At 37.5% G+C, this 14670-nt stretch overlaps 1 protein-coding gene across 1 annotated transcript; it reads right to left on the reverse strand.

Annotated features, from left to right (window-relative positions):
* Positions 1 to 6518: 6518 nt before the first annotated feature.
* Positions 6519 to 9471, reverse strand: LOC144333240 (endogenous retrovirus group K member 19 Rec protein-like). The gene is made up of 2 exons (XM_077955971.1): positions 9211 to 9471; positions 6519 to 6575 (listed from the first exon to the last, which is right to left on the reverse strand). Exons 1-2 carry the CDS (start codon positions 9469 to 9471, stop codon positions 6519 to 6521), a joined length of 318 nt encoding a protein of 105 aa, XP_077812097.1.
* Positions 9472 to 14670: the final 5199 nt, after the last annotated feature.

A 14670-nucleotide genomic window follows, 5' to 3' on the forward strand; every position in this document is an offset into this window, starting at 1 on the left:
AAGAAAGAAAAGAAAAGAAAAGAAAAAGAAAAGTCAAATACACATGGAAATACTTCTTCAACTTTGATTATAAAAGTAATATAAATACATACCTAAAACTTCATGTCATATTTTATCTTTCTATTTAAAACCTACTATTAAACTAAGTTTGTTTCGTGATTTTTGCATCTCTGTAAATGATAATAGTCTTTCTACTCTGATAAATTATTCTCTATTAATATAAATAACATGAAATTTTTCTTGGTTTTTATGGTTTTAATCTATCTAAACTTCAAAAATCTTCTATCAACAGTTAGCCTACTATTTATATAGAATTACAGAGTTATGTTTTATCTTGAAGTCATGCCATGTGACCTAAAGTAGAACAGGAAGCATACTGATAGTCATGTTTTTAAAATGGGCAAGTGCCTACAAGTTGTGATACTTACAAATGCTGGGATAAACCTTACCCGAAGCCAGGCTATGCTGGATTTAGTAATTTAACAACTGTTACGTAAATGCGATTAATTTTTCACTTTAGTGTTTCTCAGGTATACATATGTATGTGTACCTGTATGTGTGTGTCTGTGTGTGTGTGTGATTATATTTGTGTAAGCAACTGAAAATAAATATTGAAACATTTAGACTGTAAGATCCATATAAAGGCTATGACCAATAACATTTTTCTGATGACCTCTGTGCAGTTATGTTTTAGCACATTTCATGACTGTTACATATGTTAGTTCTCTATTGCTGTATAAAAATTACTTCAAATAGTGGCTTAAAACAATATATATTATTACCTTAAAGTTTGCATGGGTCGGGAGTCTGGGGACAGCTTAAGTGTGTCCTCATGTTGATCTCAAAAGGCTGCAATAAAGGTGACCAGGATTGCATTCTCATCTGGAGCTTGAGGTCCTCTTCCAAAACCATGCAAGTTGTTTGAAGAATTCAATTCCTTGTATTTGTGAGACTGATGCTCACAGTTCCTAGCCTTCTGCATAGGTAGTTCAGAAAATGACTGTTTCTTCTTTAAGACCAGCAGGCAAGACTGTTTCTTCTTTAAGACCAGCAGGCAAGAAGCCCTACTGCTTCATCTCTTCTTTCAGGGAATGTCTGGTTCTTCTTTTAAGAGGCTTATTTGGTTATGTCAGGTCCTCCCAGGATGATCTTCCTTTTGATTAGAAACCTTATGTCTGCAAAATTCCTTTACTTTGCCATATTCTTGGTTAAAAGCAAGGTAATGTTTCTGTCTGCAAACAAAGAGAGAAGCTTATGCACAGAATTGGATACTAAGGGTAGGGATCATGAAGACCATCTTAGAATTCTGCCTACCACAACTGTCATGCAAAACCAGTGTGCTCACTCTGCTGGTCTACTGTGTATGGTAGGGTAGAAATAACTGAACACTAGTTTCTCCTAAAATAAAATATAATCTGTAAATTCACAATATTTTTTTCCTTTTTTAAACTTTCTATTCCCATTATAGGATTAATTGTAACTTAGAAAAGCACTTGCTGAATTAAACTGCATAATTTATTGGTTTGTAGTTGTAGTTGTACTACTGTATACTGATTATTGAATAAATGCTCCAGGTTCCCTTTTCATAATCTAAATGTTACTTGCCATTTTCTTCATACAATAAACTGAGAAATATAAGAGGAAAAAATGCCTTATTTGAAAGTCTAAGAATTTTTACTAATATTTAGGTTAGTAAATATTAATCTAAGTTTCTTAACATCAATGTTGTTCCTAATTAGATATGGCACTGGGAAACAAAATAAGTAACCTTTTAAACTTAAGAGTATAAGGATACTGTGAAAGTTACTCTCTTTTTAAAAGTATAGGCACTTTAAACTTCTATTTCAAATATACAGAGCAGAAACAAAAGCTGCACCCAAGTAATTGTCCTCTGAAGCATTAGGAACATTTCCTACTTCAACACAAAACCTTAGCTTTAGGAGATTTTCTTCTGTAGATTTACAACACTTCTCCCTCGAATGCATAGTTGAGAACACGGACTAACTGCATTTTTTGTTTTGTTTTGGTTTCATGTGCAGATAAATAATTCATTGCAGCTACTACAATTCCTCTGAAAGTCCCTAGAAATTATATAACAGTGCAAGTACGATATAAAATATAAAAGACAGTAAGTCATGAATAATGTTACTTTTACAGCCTACTGGATCTCCTTACCTGTGCCTTACTTTACACAGCTGAACACTATGACCTATCTCCATGGTTCATTTATAGCTCTAGAAAGTGGCTGCTTTCTGAAGATATTCTGAAACAAAAAAAATGCTGTTTTTCTTACTTTAAGAAAACTTTATTTTTATATTTTTCCTTTTCTGATTTTTAAAATAATAAAATATGGCTGTTCTTGAGTATTTATTGTTCCTCAATCTATCTTAGTTGCTGCCAATTTGTTTTCAGTGACACCATTTCTCTCACTATTCCATAATTTTCCAGAGAGCGAGAGAGACATATATATGTACATACAAAATATATATATTCAGAAAAAATATGTATATTTTCCCCCCAATTTTTAGTGTTGCTTTTTTTCACCTAAGGCAATCTTCTGCAATAGAATTTAATTTTTAAATTATTTTTCTAGTGGAGGACATGCTATTGTTACAAAATACTGAATTTGATTAATATTAGTGATATACTGAAAAATAGATTTAAATTGAACAGAATCAATGCCCTAAAGACTGAAATATGTCTTAGTATCTAGGGACATTAAGAAACATATTCACCGTCATTGCATATAATTGAAGACATCGGTGTCTTTTTATTCAATGTAGAAATTATTATATTTTCCTTTGTATTTATTCATTTCATTTAGTCCTACTTTAGGCAAAAATAAAAGCACACTGTGAAAACACTTTAAAACATATAGCATTGTTATGGGTTGAACTGTGTCCCCCCATATTCATATACTGGAGTCCTAACTCCTTAGTACCTCACAATGGTACTTAGAGTCTTTATAGAGGATATTAAGTTAAAATAAAGTCATTAAGGTGTCCCCTAATCCAATATGATTGATATCTATTTAAAAAGGGAAAATTTGGACACTGAGATATATACAGAAAAAAACCGTGAAGACGCTGAGAGAAGACATCCATGTATAAGTCAAGAAAACAGTCGTTTAACAGATCCTTCCCTCACAGCCCTCAGAAGAAACTGACCCTGCCTTTACCTTTTCTCTGACTCCTAATCTTCAGAACTATGAAAACTACGTTTCTCTTGGTTAAGTCACCGAAGTTGTGGAACTTTGCTAAAGCAGCTCTAACAAACTAATACAAGTTCTTTAAAATTGTATTATCTTGTGCTTATTAATATCATCTAGTTATTCATGGTAACAGTAACTCCAGCTCCAGGAGACCATACTGGGATTGTCCAATGAGTAATAGTCCTCCCTTCTATCTGGATTATTACTTATTGATCATGTCCTACACTCCATTTGCCCTCCTGGGCTTTGATTCCTTAATGTAGAAATTGTATACATAGCCTAGTGATTCAGAGATTTGGGGCCAGACTTTCTGAGTTGAAATACTGACTGCTTTATTTGCTAGTTATGAGTTTTTATGCTGTTTACTTTTCTATATGCTTGACTAGCTGCAAAATTTGTGAGGCCTACTGTGAAAGGATAATGTGGGCTACCTCATAAGAAATGCAAGAAAAAAGTGCTATTAAATGTAACTAAAAATTAAAGTTTTTAAAAAGTTATTAATTACAAAATGTAATGGATAATCATGATACATGAATAAAAACATAAATTTACAAATGAAAAACATTTTGGTGTCATAAATTTATGTAATACAACAAATAGTGAAAAATAAACAAAATATTGAAAAACAGATTTAAATTGAACAGAGTCAAAGTTTTAAAGATTGAGACATTGGTATCTAGGGACATCAGGGAACATATTCACTCACCAGGATTCTGTATCATCAAAAATGTCAATATCTTTTAATACTTTATTAATGTGGTATCTTGATTAATCATAAGATTTTTCTGGATCACTACTGCAAATTTGTTCATTAAGTCATCAAAACTTATACTTCAATTTTCTAAAAATATATGTGAAAGTGACATCAATTGCTCTTGAGAAATGCAAGACCGCAGATAATTTTCTATTTTGAGAAGAGTATTTTTGGTAAACTACTAAAGCTGTGTATTTATGACCTAATACAAATAAATTTTATGTATTCTGAGTTTAATTTCAAATTTAAACTTACACAATATTATTTTAACACTTCTTCAGACATTCCCTGTAACTTGTAGAATCAATTTAAGAAACTAAAAATTGATTCATTTTATATATATATATATATATATATATATAAAATTCAAAATACCTGGTAATGCATTTTTATCTTTGTATCTTCAATTAGGAGAGAAAATTTAATTTTAGAGTTGCTTTTCTTATTAATTTTAAAGTTATCTTTATTCCAAAAAGACAGTGGACATGCAAACTATTTTTCCTTTAGCAGAGTGTGAGAGGAAAAAGCAGCTGACAAACATACTGAGAAGAAAACATCTGAAATTTTAATGAATTTTTAAAGATTAAATGTAGGTTATCCTGAGAATTTAGTTTATCTGAAGATTCATATGGATATCATGTTCTTTTCTGTTCAATATGGTGATCTTTAAATTTAATTTTTATTTTTAAGACTGTTGATATCTGCTTTCCAATATTGCAGCAGTTTTCAAAACTGGATATTCTGAACACTTTGAAGAATTCTAGACACTTCCCGGTATGTTTTATGGCAACGTTTATGTGTAAGTTTTAGTTTTTAATTATTTGCTGACACAATATACTGCCTGTGCATTAACAGTTCTTGTCCAGCCCTCAGTTTAGAGAGTTATTATTTGTGCACAAGCCACAAGGATGGGCTCTGGGGATGGAAGGTCCAGCCATAGTCTCTCCATGGGGCCTAGTGCTGCTGATACATGGAGCCTCGCTTCTCTCTTGTGGCCAGAACCACTACTGCCACCTCTACTGTGTCTCACCATGGCTCCTAATCTGGACCCACGTGCCACCTGGTTTTCTTGGGACCCCAGAATACCCGCTGAACTGCCCTGAAGCCTATACCTGTGTGTTGGGGCACCAGGCCAATTGTGTAAAGCCTAAGGCTCAAAATTCTGAGCCTGCACTTGCAGGGACACCCTGAGGCCAATCTCCACTGCTTACTGGCATGCTCTGTATCTCATAGACATTGCTTGTAATTCAAAAATAAAAGTATTAGGAATTTCTAGGTGGCAATAGCAGATCCTTTTTAAAAAATGTATTGTTGATATTTCTTCTTTTAAAACTCATACTTTAAGTTTGGGGTACAATGCAGCTTTGCTACATAGGTAAATTTGTGTTGTGGGAGTGTAAGTGTGGGGCCCTTCTCAGAGTAACACCCTATACTTTTTACTATAGAGTTCACATGTCTATATACCCTGCCCTGCCCTGTCTGTGTTTGCTTACTGAACTTAAGGTTAGAATGATAATGCCTACTTTATAAAGTTGGTGATGATACTAAATGAGATTGTTAAAGGGGTGGCCTGCCCCTCCACACCTGCGGGCGTTTCTCGTTAGGTGGAACGAGAGACTTGAGAAAAGAAATGAGACACAGAGACAAAGTATAGAGAAAGAAAAAGTGGCCCAGGGGACCGGCGCTCAGCCTACAGAGGACCCGCACCGGTACCGGTCTCTGAGTTCCCTCAGTATTTATTGATCATTATCTTTACCGTCTTAGAAAAAAGGAAGTGGCAGGATAATAGGATCATCGTAGGGAGAAGGTCAGCAGTAAGACATATGAATAAAGGTCTCTGTGACTTAAGTTTAAGGAAAAGTGCTGTGCCTTGATATGCATATGCAAACATCTCCATAAACCTTTTTAGTGCATAAAGAGCAGCATTGTGCTAGCAAGTCCCACCTTTCACCCTAAGGCGGTTTTCTCCTTTCTCAGTAAACAGAACATACAATCCGGTTTTACACCCAGATGTTCAATTGCCCAAGGACAGGCAGGAGACAGATGCTTTTCTCTATCTCAACTGCCAAGAGGCCTTCTTTCCTCTTACACTAGTTCTCCTCAGCACAGACCTTCACGGGTATCAGGCTGGGGGACGATCAGGTCTTTCCTTTCCCATAAGGCCATATTTCAGACTATCACATGGGGAGAAACCTTGGACAATACCTAGCTTTCCTAGGCAGAGGTCCCTGCGACCTTTGGCAGTGTATGTGTCCCTGGGTACTTGAGATTAAGAGAATGGTGATGACTTTTAACCAGCATACTGCCTTCAGGCACTTGTTTAACAAAGCACACCCTACACAGCCCAAAATCCATTAAACCTTGAGTCACCACAGCACATGTCTCTTGCAAGGACAAGGTTGGGGGTAGGGTTACAGATTAACAGCATCTCAAATACAGAACAAAATAGAGTCTCTTATGTCTACTTCTTTCTATATAGACACAGTAACAGTCTGATTGTTCTTTTTTTCCCCACATTTCCCCCTTTTCTTTTCAACAAAACCACCATTGTCATCATGGCTCGTTCTCGATGGTCACTGTCTCTTTGGAACTGTTGGGTATACCTGCAGACTAACAGCAGACAGACAGGCACGCAAGGATTAATATGAAATTTACAATAGTAGTACTTTAGATGGTCTTAACCGAAGTGACAGGGTTAAGATTTGTGAGCCCATCAGCAACTCCTGCCATTGCCTCAGTCTCTGGTATCAACACAGAGATCACATACTTCACAAAGTAATAAAATATCACAAAGCAAATGGAAGCAGGATGAGATCACAGGATGGCGTTAAAATTAAAATTAAAAATAAAATTGCTAATGAAATTTCATGCACGCATTGTCATTGATAACATCTTATCAGGAAATGGGGTTTGAGAGCAGACAGCCTGTCTGACCAAAATTTATTAGGCGGGAATTTCCTCATCCTAATAAGCCTGGGAGCGCTACAGGCAACCAGGGCTTATTTCATCCCTTCTGGCTTCGACCGTAAAAGGCGGCACGCTTCCAAGGGGGTCGTTTATAGGCCTACCTTCAGAGCGCATTCTCTTTCTCAGGGATGTTCCTTGCTGAGAAAAAGAATTCAGTGATATTTCTCCCGTTTGCATTTAAAAAGAGGAGAAACATGGCTCTGTTCCATCCGGCTCACCGGCGGCCAGTTCAAGGTTACCTCCCTTGTTCCTTGAACATCGCTGTTATCCTGTTCTTTTTTCAAGATGCTCAGATTTCATATTGTTCAAACATACATGCTCTACAAACAATTTGTGCAGTTAACGCAATCATCACAGGGTCCTGAGGTGACATATATCCTCCTCAGCTTACAAAGAAGATGATGGGATTAAGAGATTAAAGACAGACATAGGAAATTATAAAAGTATTAATTTGGGAGAACTAATAAATGTCCATGCAATCTTCACATTTTATGTTTTTCTGCCGTGGCTTCAGCCAGTCCCTCTGTTCAAGGTCCCTGACTTCCCGCAACATCCTCTCTCCCTTTCCTTTTATATAAATGTGCCATGGCGATGAAGGCTTGTTCCTTCTCTGGATTTTGACGCAGGATTCTTTGACTGGTCTGGCACACTAAAAACAAGCCGATTAAACAGAGACACATAATTCCAAAATTTACTGCAGTAGAGTTCCCAACAGACTTAATCCAAGTCATGGGGTTTAATCCATAAAGATTTTTTGCCATTTATTTAAGTGACTTTGAGAGGCTTCAAAAATTTCTTCTTTTAATTTAGAAATGTCTAAAGTGAGATTAGCTTCTCTTCCCTGTAGATGGCATCTAAGCATGTACCAGTGATGTTCAGACTCATTATAAACTCGGGGTGTAATACAAAAATCTGACATATTCCAGTCACACTGTAACTGGAAATGATGTTCCAAGCTCATGAATCTTTCTCCCATCCAAATGGCAGTTTGTCTAAGATCATTAATTTGATTTGCCAATTTTTGATTGACACCAGATTGTGAATTCCACAATCTTGTGGAATTCTTTTGCCAATTGTCAACAAAGCTTACTGTCTGAACAGAAGAGTGCAATGCAACTCCTGCCACAGTGGCTGTAGCTGTGACTGCAATTAATCCCATAATCACGGCAATTAAAGTAAAAATGAATTTTCTGGATCTATTTAAAACGCCTTTTAACACTTCAGTCAAAATATGGATGGGTGGCGAGGCCTCCCATGGTCGGTCCATGGACACAGGAATCCACATGCCTTCTCTTGCTCTCACTAGCAGAATACAGTGCTGCCAATCAAAAGTCGAATCAATGCAAGTAAACAATCTGCAATTTTCACAAGTTATAGTTTGGGAGTCTGGTTTAATAACTATATTTCCTACGACTAACATATAAGGGGGCTTTACACAACTTTGTAAAGGAACTGTTAGACTGGAATTTAGGTTGATAGAATAAAATGGCTTATAATCTCTTGTTTCTATAGTTTGATTTCCAGACCAAATTCTAAGGCGGTATGAAGCTTAGAAAACAGGACTTATTATTTTTGGTCTTGGAGTAGAGATTCCCTTTTCTCCCCATTTCCAAGGGTAGAAAGACTGTAATTTTTTGTGCTTATGTTCGTCTAAACTTTCTGTTAAGTCACTATCAACAGTTGGACTCACTTGTGCACTGGGACAGAATTGTGTTTGTCCTGTGCAATTGTGGTAGAATTGACCTAGAGGTGCCCAATCTATAACAGTTCCGAATGTATTGTTTTGTAATATCACTGCACTATAGGCCACACATTCTTCCCAAACTAAATCTTTTGATTCTTTGGGAATCTCCTTGGGGCAAAGTTTCCCTTTTGGCCTAAATTTTAATGATCTTTGATAAGAAAAGTCTTGTAAATAGTTTACCTGTGGTTTGAGTGACATTCTGCTTACCATGTGATAAGTAAATCTACTGGTGGGACTGAGAGTAGGTACTTCTACCAACCAATTTTGGATTGCAGGCATTAAACATCCTGGTGCTCTCCCTAGGCAAACAGGAGGATAACAATACCCAATGGAAATATTTATCATCATTCCTTCTTCCTCCGGTTTGGCAGGGCAACGATCATCTGTGGGACCAGGTACCCACACACTATTATTAACATATACTTCAATAGGATTATCCATCCATGTGACTGCCCAAATGAAGAGCTAGAAAGGCACATAGGCCCAGTAGGTATAATTAGCTGCAGCTGCTCCTGCAGGCATGGGGAGACTTACCACCGTTGATACAATCATTAAAGGTGCAAGCAGCATATTTTCTGGGATTTGTGTCACCTTTGTGCTAGCTAGGCTTTTTCCAGCTAATGGTGTCAGCTTCTTTAACTGTGCCCAGATTGGCAGCTCCGCCTTCTTGGTGCGTGGCGACTTCATCTGTTCTTCTGGTATCACCACTCGGTTCATCTTGCGAGTCAATGTTGCTCGACTGTGGTGTTTCCATCTCCATGGAGGTGCTTTTCTTTGCATCTCCGATGGGTTCATTGTAGAACTTCAAATGTTTAGTGGATATCCAAACAGGAAGCTGATTTTCTCCTGGTGAAACACAAGCAAAACCTCTTCCCCAGGTTATCACCTTCCCTATTTCCCATGTCTTATTTTTGTTGTCTTCCCACCAAACCAGTTTTCCTTCATGTGGGCTGTTCTTTTTACCAGTAAGATGTTGTTCTGCAGAAGTAGTAGTCTGATTTCTATAAATGTTTAAAAAATTTAAAGTATAGAGTACTAGATTAAGTTGCAGCTGAGGAGTGGTACACTCCTTACTGTCTCCCCCTTCTTTTTGTTTAATTAACTGAGTTTTGAGTGTTCTATTAGTTCTTTCAACTATGGCCTGTCCTTGGGAATTATAAGAAATTCCTGTTGTATGTGTAATTTTCCACTGATTTAAGAATTTTTGGAAAACTTTACTACAGTATCCTGGTCCATTGTCAGTTTTAATTTTTTCTGGAACTCCCACTATTGTTTACTGAAAACCTGTTTGCCATGAAAAGAGTTTTCTTGTCTGAGCAGTGGGCCTCCTCTGGGTGCATGTGAGAAAGACTGGGGTCAGAGAAAGGAACCTGACAAGCCCCACCCCCACCGTCAGTGGTGCAGGTATGCAAATGGGACTGCAGTATGCAAATGCTGCTGCTGGAGAACAGACCTGAAACCAAGACTCTTGGCAGAGGCAAGAATGCTCAGGGTTTTATATTTTTTCAGTAATGCAAAGCAAAGCTACTGGGAGCAGACAGGAAATGCACTCTTGGCCTAGAACCTCCTCATCCTTACAAGGCAGAGTTCTGGTTGGCAGGGGACTGGGAAGGGTGAGTTGCTGGGAGATATAAGGAATGCTCAGAAAGCCCCATCCTGGAAGGGTAAATGCACAGGGCTTACCTAAGACTGAGACTGGAATAAGAGAACTGAGAAATTTCCCTGCTCCTACGATAAGCCCTGCATGAAATAATAAACAACAGTAGTAAACTGCTGAGATAACACTAGAAACATGGACAAAGACCCTTTCTGCGTCATCCCTCTACAGGGCTGCTCAAAGCAACCATGCTGAGAAAAGCCCTCCAACACTCTGGATGTTATACAAAGCACAAGATAGCAGTAATCCTCAACACAAGGACCCAGGACCATCTCCATTGATAGTTAGGCCATAGCAGAAAGCTGCCACAAGATGGCACCAAACCTCAAACACATCCTGAACAGGTTTGGATTCCATAGCTGGACTCCTGGACCACCCATTTTTCTAGATGCATAGTCTAGCCCTAGTCATTGAATTTTCTTGTCTGTCATTACAACCCTGCATTTAATATTAATGTTTTGCCTTTATGATTACTGGCCATTGTGATATTGAACTTTTTTTTTTTTTAATTTGAGTTTTCTAAAACTATGTATTACAAAAGTGGTATGACTTGAGGGATGTTTTATATATACAACTGGGTTGGAAGAAGTGATTGAACATGCCCACAAACACAGATATATATGGCATATATATGTATGTATGTGTGTGTATGTGTGTGGGGGGGGCAAATACAGTGGCACACAGGAAATGAGATCATATATCATGTTTTAGTGTAGTTTCTCATGATCCTCAGGAATCCTCATGGGACATTAAGCTATCACTAACATATTTGCAGGACCTGGAAAACTGAATTCTTGCTATATAATGGACATCAAGTGAGGATGGCTATTAACTCTCTAATGTAGAACTACATTTTTAAATTTGCATTTACTTTTTACATTTTTATGCATTAATGATCTTGCCTAAATCAATTATTACTTTGGAGATCATAAAATGGTGATTTGTTACTTCTAGGTTTATGTTGTTTCATTTTATCTAATTTTATTTTGATTCCAAGAAAGAAAAAAATACAAATGTGCATCATTAACCCACTGGTTAATGATGTATTAGTTTAAAAGTCATTAAAAGGGACCAGGCGCAGAGGCTCACACGTTTAATCCCGGCACTTTGGGAGGCCAGTGTGGGCAGATCACTTGAGGTCAGGAGTTCGAGACCAGTCTGGCCAACATGATATACCTCTGTCTCTAATAAAAATACAAAAATATTAGCTGGATGGGCTGGCAGGTGCCTCTAAACCCAGCTACTCAGGAGGCTGAGGTGGGAGGTTCGCTTGAACCTGGGACTTGGAGGTTGCAGTGAGTCGAGATCACACCACTGAACTCCACCCTGGGTGACAAACTGAGACTCCATCTCAATAAAACAAAAGCAAAACAAACAAACAAAAAACTCAAAAGTCGTTACAAGAAGAAATGATGAGATATTTTAGAAGAAAGATACAAAAAGGTCTTTCCTAATATATATTTGATGATTTTCCAACAGGCAAGAGTTAAGCTTATTTGTTCTCTTCATTATATGGTTGGAGGTTGGGTGTATTAGATACACCAAGGCAGGCATATTTTTAATTTATCACATTTCTTGTCTTGGTCTCCAGGGCTCTATATCACTTTATCCTCACTTGATCTCACAAAGTCTTCTATAATTCTCTCCTGTGATCCATACAGTACAGGAGCATTTGCCCCTTCTTATTCCTCAGACATATCCAACTTTGCCAGATGGTCATATGGCTTCCTTCTTCTTGTCTTTCATTTCTTGGGTTCAGTGTCCTGCCCGTAGACTGTCCTTTTCAGACCATTCAATATAAAGTATCTGTTGCCTGCTCTATGTTACAGGAGCCTCCTTAAAATCCATGCTAGCATTTGTGATATCTGATTTTTGCTTTTTTATTTTTTGGTCCTTTCCCGTCTTCCCCCAGTAGAATGTCAGTTCCAGAATAGCAGGTGTCTTGGCAATCTATCCATTTCTTGCTATATCCCACCACCTAGAGTAGGACTGTAAACAGTGTTTTTTTTGTTTTTGTTTTTGTTTAATATAAAAGCGTATTTGTTTATTCACTTCTTAAACTTTTACATTTTCACTTTCTTATTATTAGGTATAAAACATGGATTTACATGTAAAAAAATATATATAATGGCCCAGGAATCCTGCTTCTGGTAGTGGCAATTGTAATTCTGTTCAACCCTCTCAATAAGGCAGATTAAGAAAATGTATGTTTGCATATGTGTCTGTGCATGTGCACACGCGTGCATTTGGAGTGTTAGGAAGACAATTCTAGGACCAAATTCCAAAATAAAAGAAATGAAACTTAGAGAAACATGAACCTGGTATTTAGCTCAACCTTTCCTTTAGGAGTATATGCCAATTCAGGAAGAAGTGGTTGATGAGATCAAGAAGTTGATGACAGTTTTTGAAAAATTTATAGAAATAAAAATAAAACTTGAATTCAAATTTTGCTAAGAGACATTGATAATTCACCAACACTTTTGATTAGGATTCTGATGATCTACCCCCCCAAATAAGGGAGAAATATATTTGCAACTTCTAATTTAAATTCTTGATAATGTAAAGGTCATTCTGGTCTACTGATGGCCCTAGACACTTGCATAAAGAAAAATAAACCTACCCTAGAGGATAAGAAAATTATACTGGACCTTAAATCCTTTTTACATATTTTTATATGGAACCTTGCAAACAGCGAAGAACAGCTGGGCAAATGAATACACAGAGGATGTGGAAGAAAAGAAGAGAACTAGAGAAATAATAAGTAAGAGTAAATAAGAACACAGACAGACCAGGCACGGTGGCTCATGCCTGTAATCCCAGCACACTGGGAGGCCGAGGAAGGCAGATCAGCTGAGGTCAGGAGTTCGAGATCAGCCTGGCCAAAATAGCAAAGCCTTGTCTCTACTGAAAATACAAAAAAAATTAGCCAGGCATAGTGGCGTGTGCCTGTAATCCCAGCTACCTAGGAGGTGGAGGTTACAGTGAGCCGAGATTGCGCCATTGCACTCCAGCCTGGGCAACAAGAGTGAAATTCCATCCCTCCAAAATAAGTAAGTAAATAAATAAATAAATAAGACAAAGACCTACTGCAATGGCTTCTAGTAAGCAATGCAATGCATACATTGAAAACTGAATAATCGCTTTCAGTGCATGCACTGATTTCAAAAAAGAGTAAGTTATAATTTCTTACTCTGCTCCCTCCCCCAGCCCATTTCACCTTTTCTCTGTGAATGGCAACCTCCTGGTTCCAGGGCTCATCCTAAGGTATCACTGTGCTCTTTGTCTCCTTTCTTTCTGTCATACACTACACACGATTGGCTAGGAAATGTTTACTTTTATTTCAAAATACAGGTAAATACAGTTGCTAATAATTTCTCATCACATCCACAGCTACGACCCTGCTACCCTATCTTACTGAATGCTTGTAGCCTCTGCTTACAGTCTCAACACAGCAGTCAGTACAGTCCTATTAAAGCATAAATAAAATAAAGATTGCTGTTTGCTCAAAATTTTGCAATAGCTACCCTTATACTCAGACTAAAAGTAAAAACCATAAAATGGCTTACAATGCTCTAAGCCTTTCCAAATCCATGTTATGGCCTTAGAGACTGCTTTATATCTGTATCATGTATTTATCTTACCCCAAATCTTCTATAATAGTGTGTATCATAGGATGTCAATTAACTATAACTCTGCATTTTCCTGCAATCTACATGTTTACAGTGAGCAGTGTTTTGTTGACACTGAAAAAACTGCAATGAAAACTATATACTGGAAGATTATATCAATCCTTTTTTAAAACCTTATAATTTTGGTAGCAGAATGATGTTTCAGTTATCATCAGTGAAGAAATTTTTCAGGGAGTAGGGAATAGTGGGAAGTGGGGATGGTTACTAGGGGTAGTATGAGGAAGATCTTTGTAGTACAAGAATATTTTTGTTGTTGTTGTTGTTGTTTGAGACGGAGTTTCCCTCGGTCGCCCAGGCTGGAGTGCAGTGGTGAGATCTTGGCTCACTGCAAACTCCGCCTCCTGGGTTCACGCTGTTCTCCTGCCTCCGCCTCCCGAGTAGCTGGGACTGCAGGCACCTGCCACCACGCCCGGCTAATTTTTTTTTCTTTTTTTGTATTTTTAGTAGAGACGGGGTTTCAGGGTTTCACTGTGTTAGCCAGGATGGTCTCGATCTCCTGACCTTGTGATCCGCCTGCCTCGGCCTTCCAAAGTGCTGGGATTACAGGGATGAGCCACTGCGCCTAGCCAAACAGTTTTAAATTTTGATTATGTTATACAAACCTTCACATGTAATAGAATTGCAAGAACTAAATACACAATATACACA

This window comes from Macaca mulatta, chromosome 11 (assembly GCF_049350105.2).
Source record: "Macaca mulatta isolate MMU2019108-1 chromosome 11, T2T-MMU8v2.0, whole genome shotgun sequence".
Lineage (NCBI taxonomy): Eukaryota > Metazoa > Chordata > Mammalia > Primates > Cercopithecidae > Macaca > Macaca mulatta.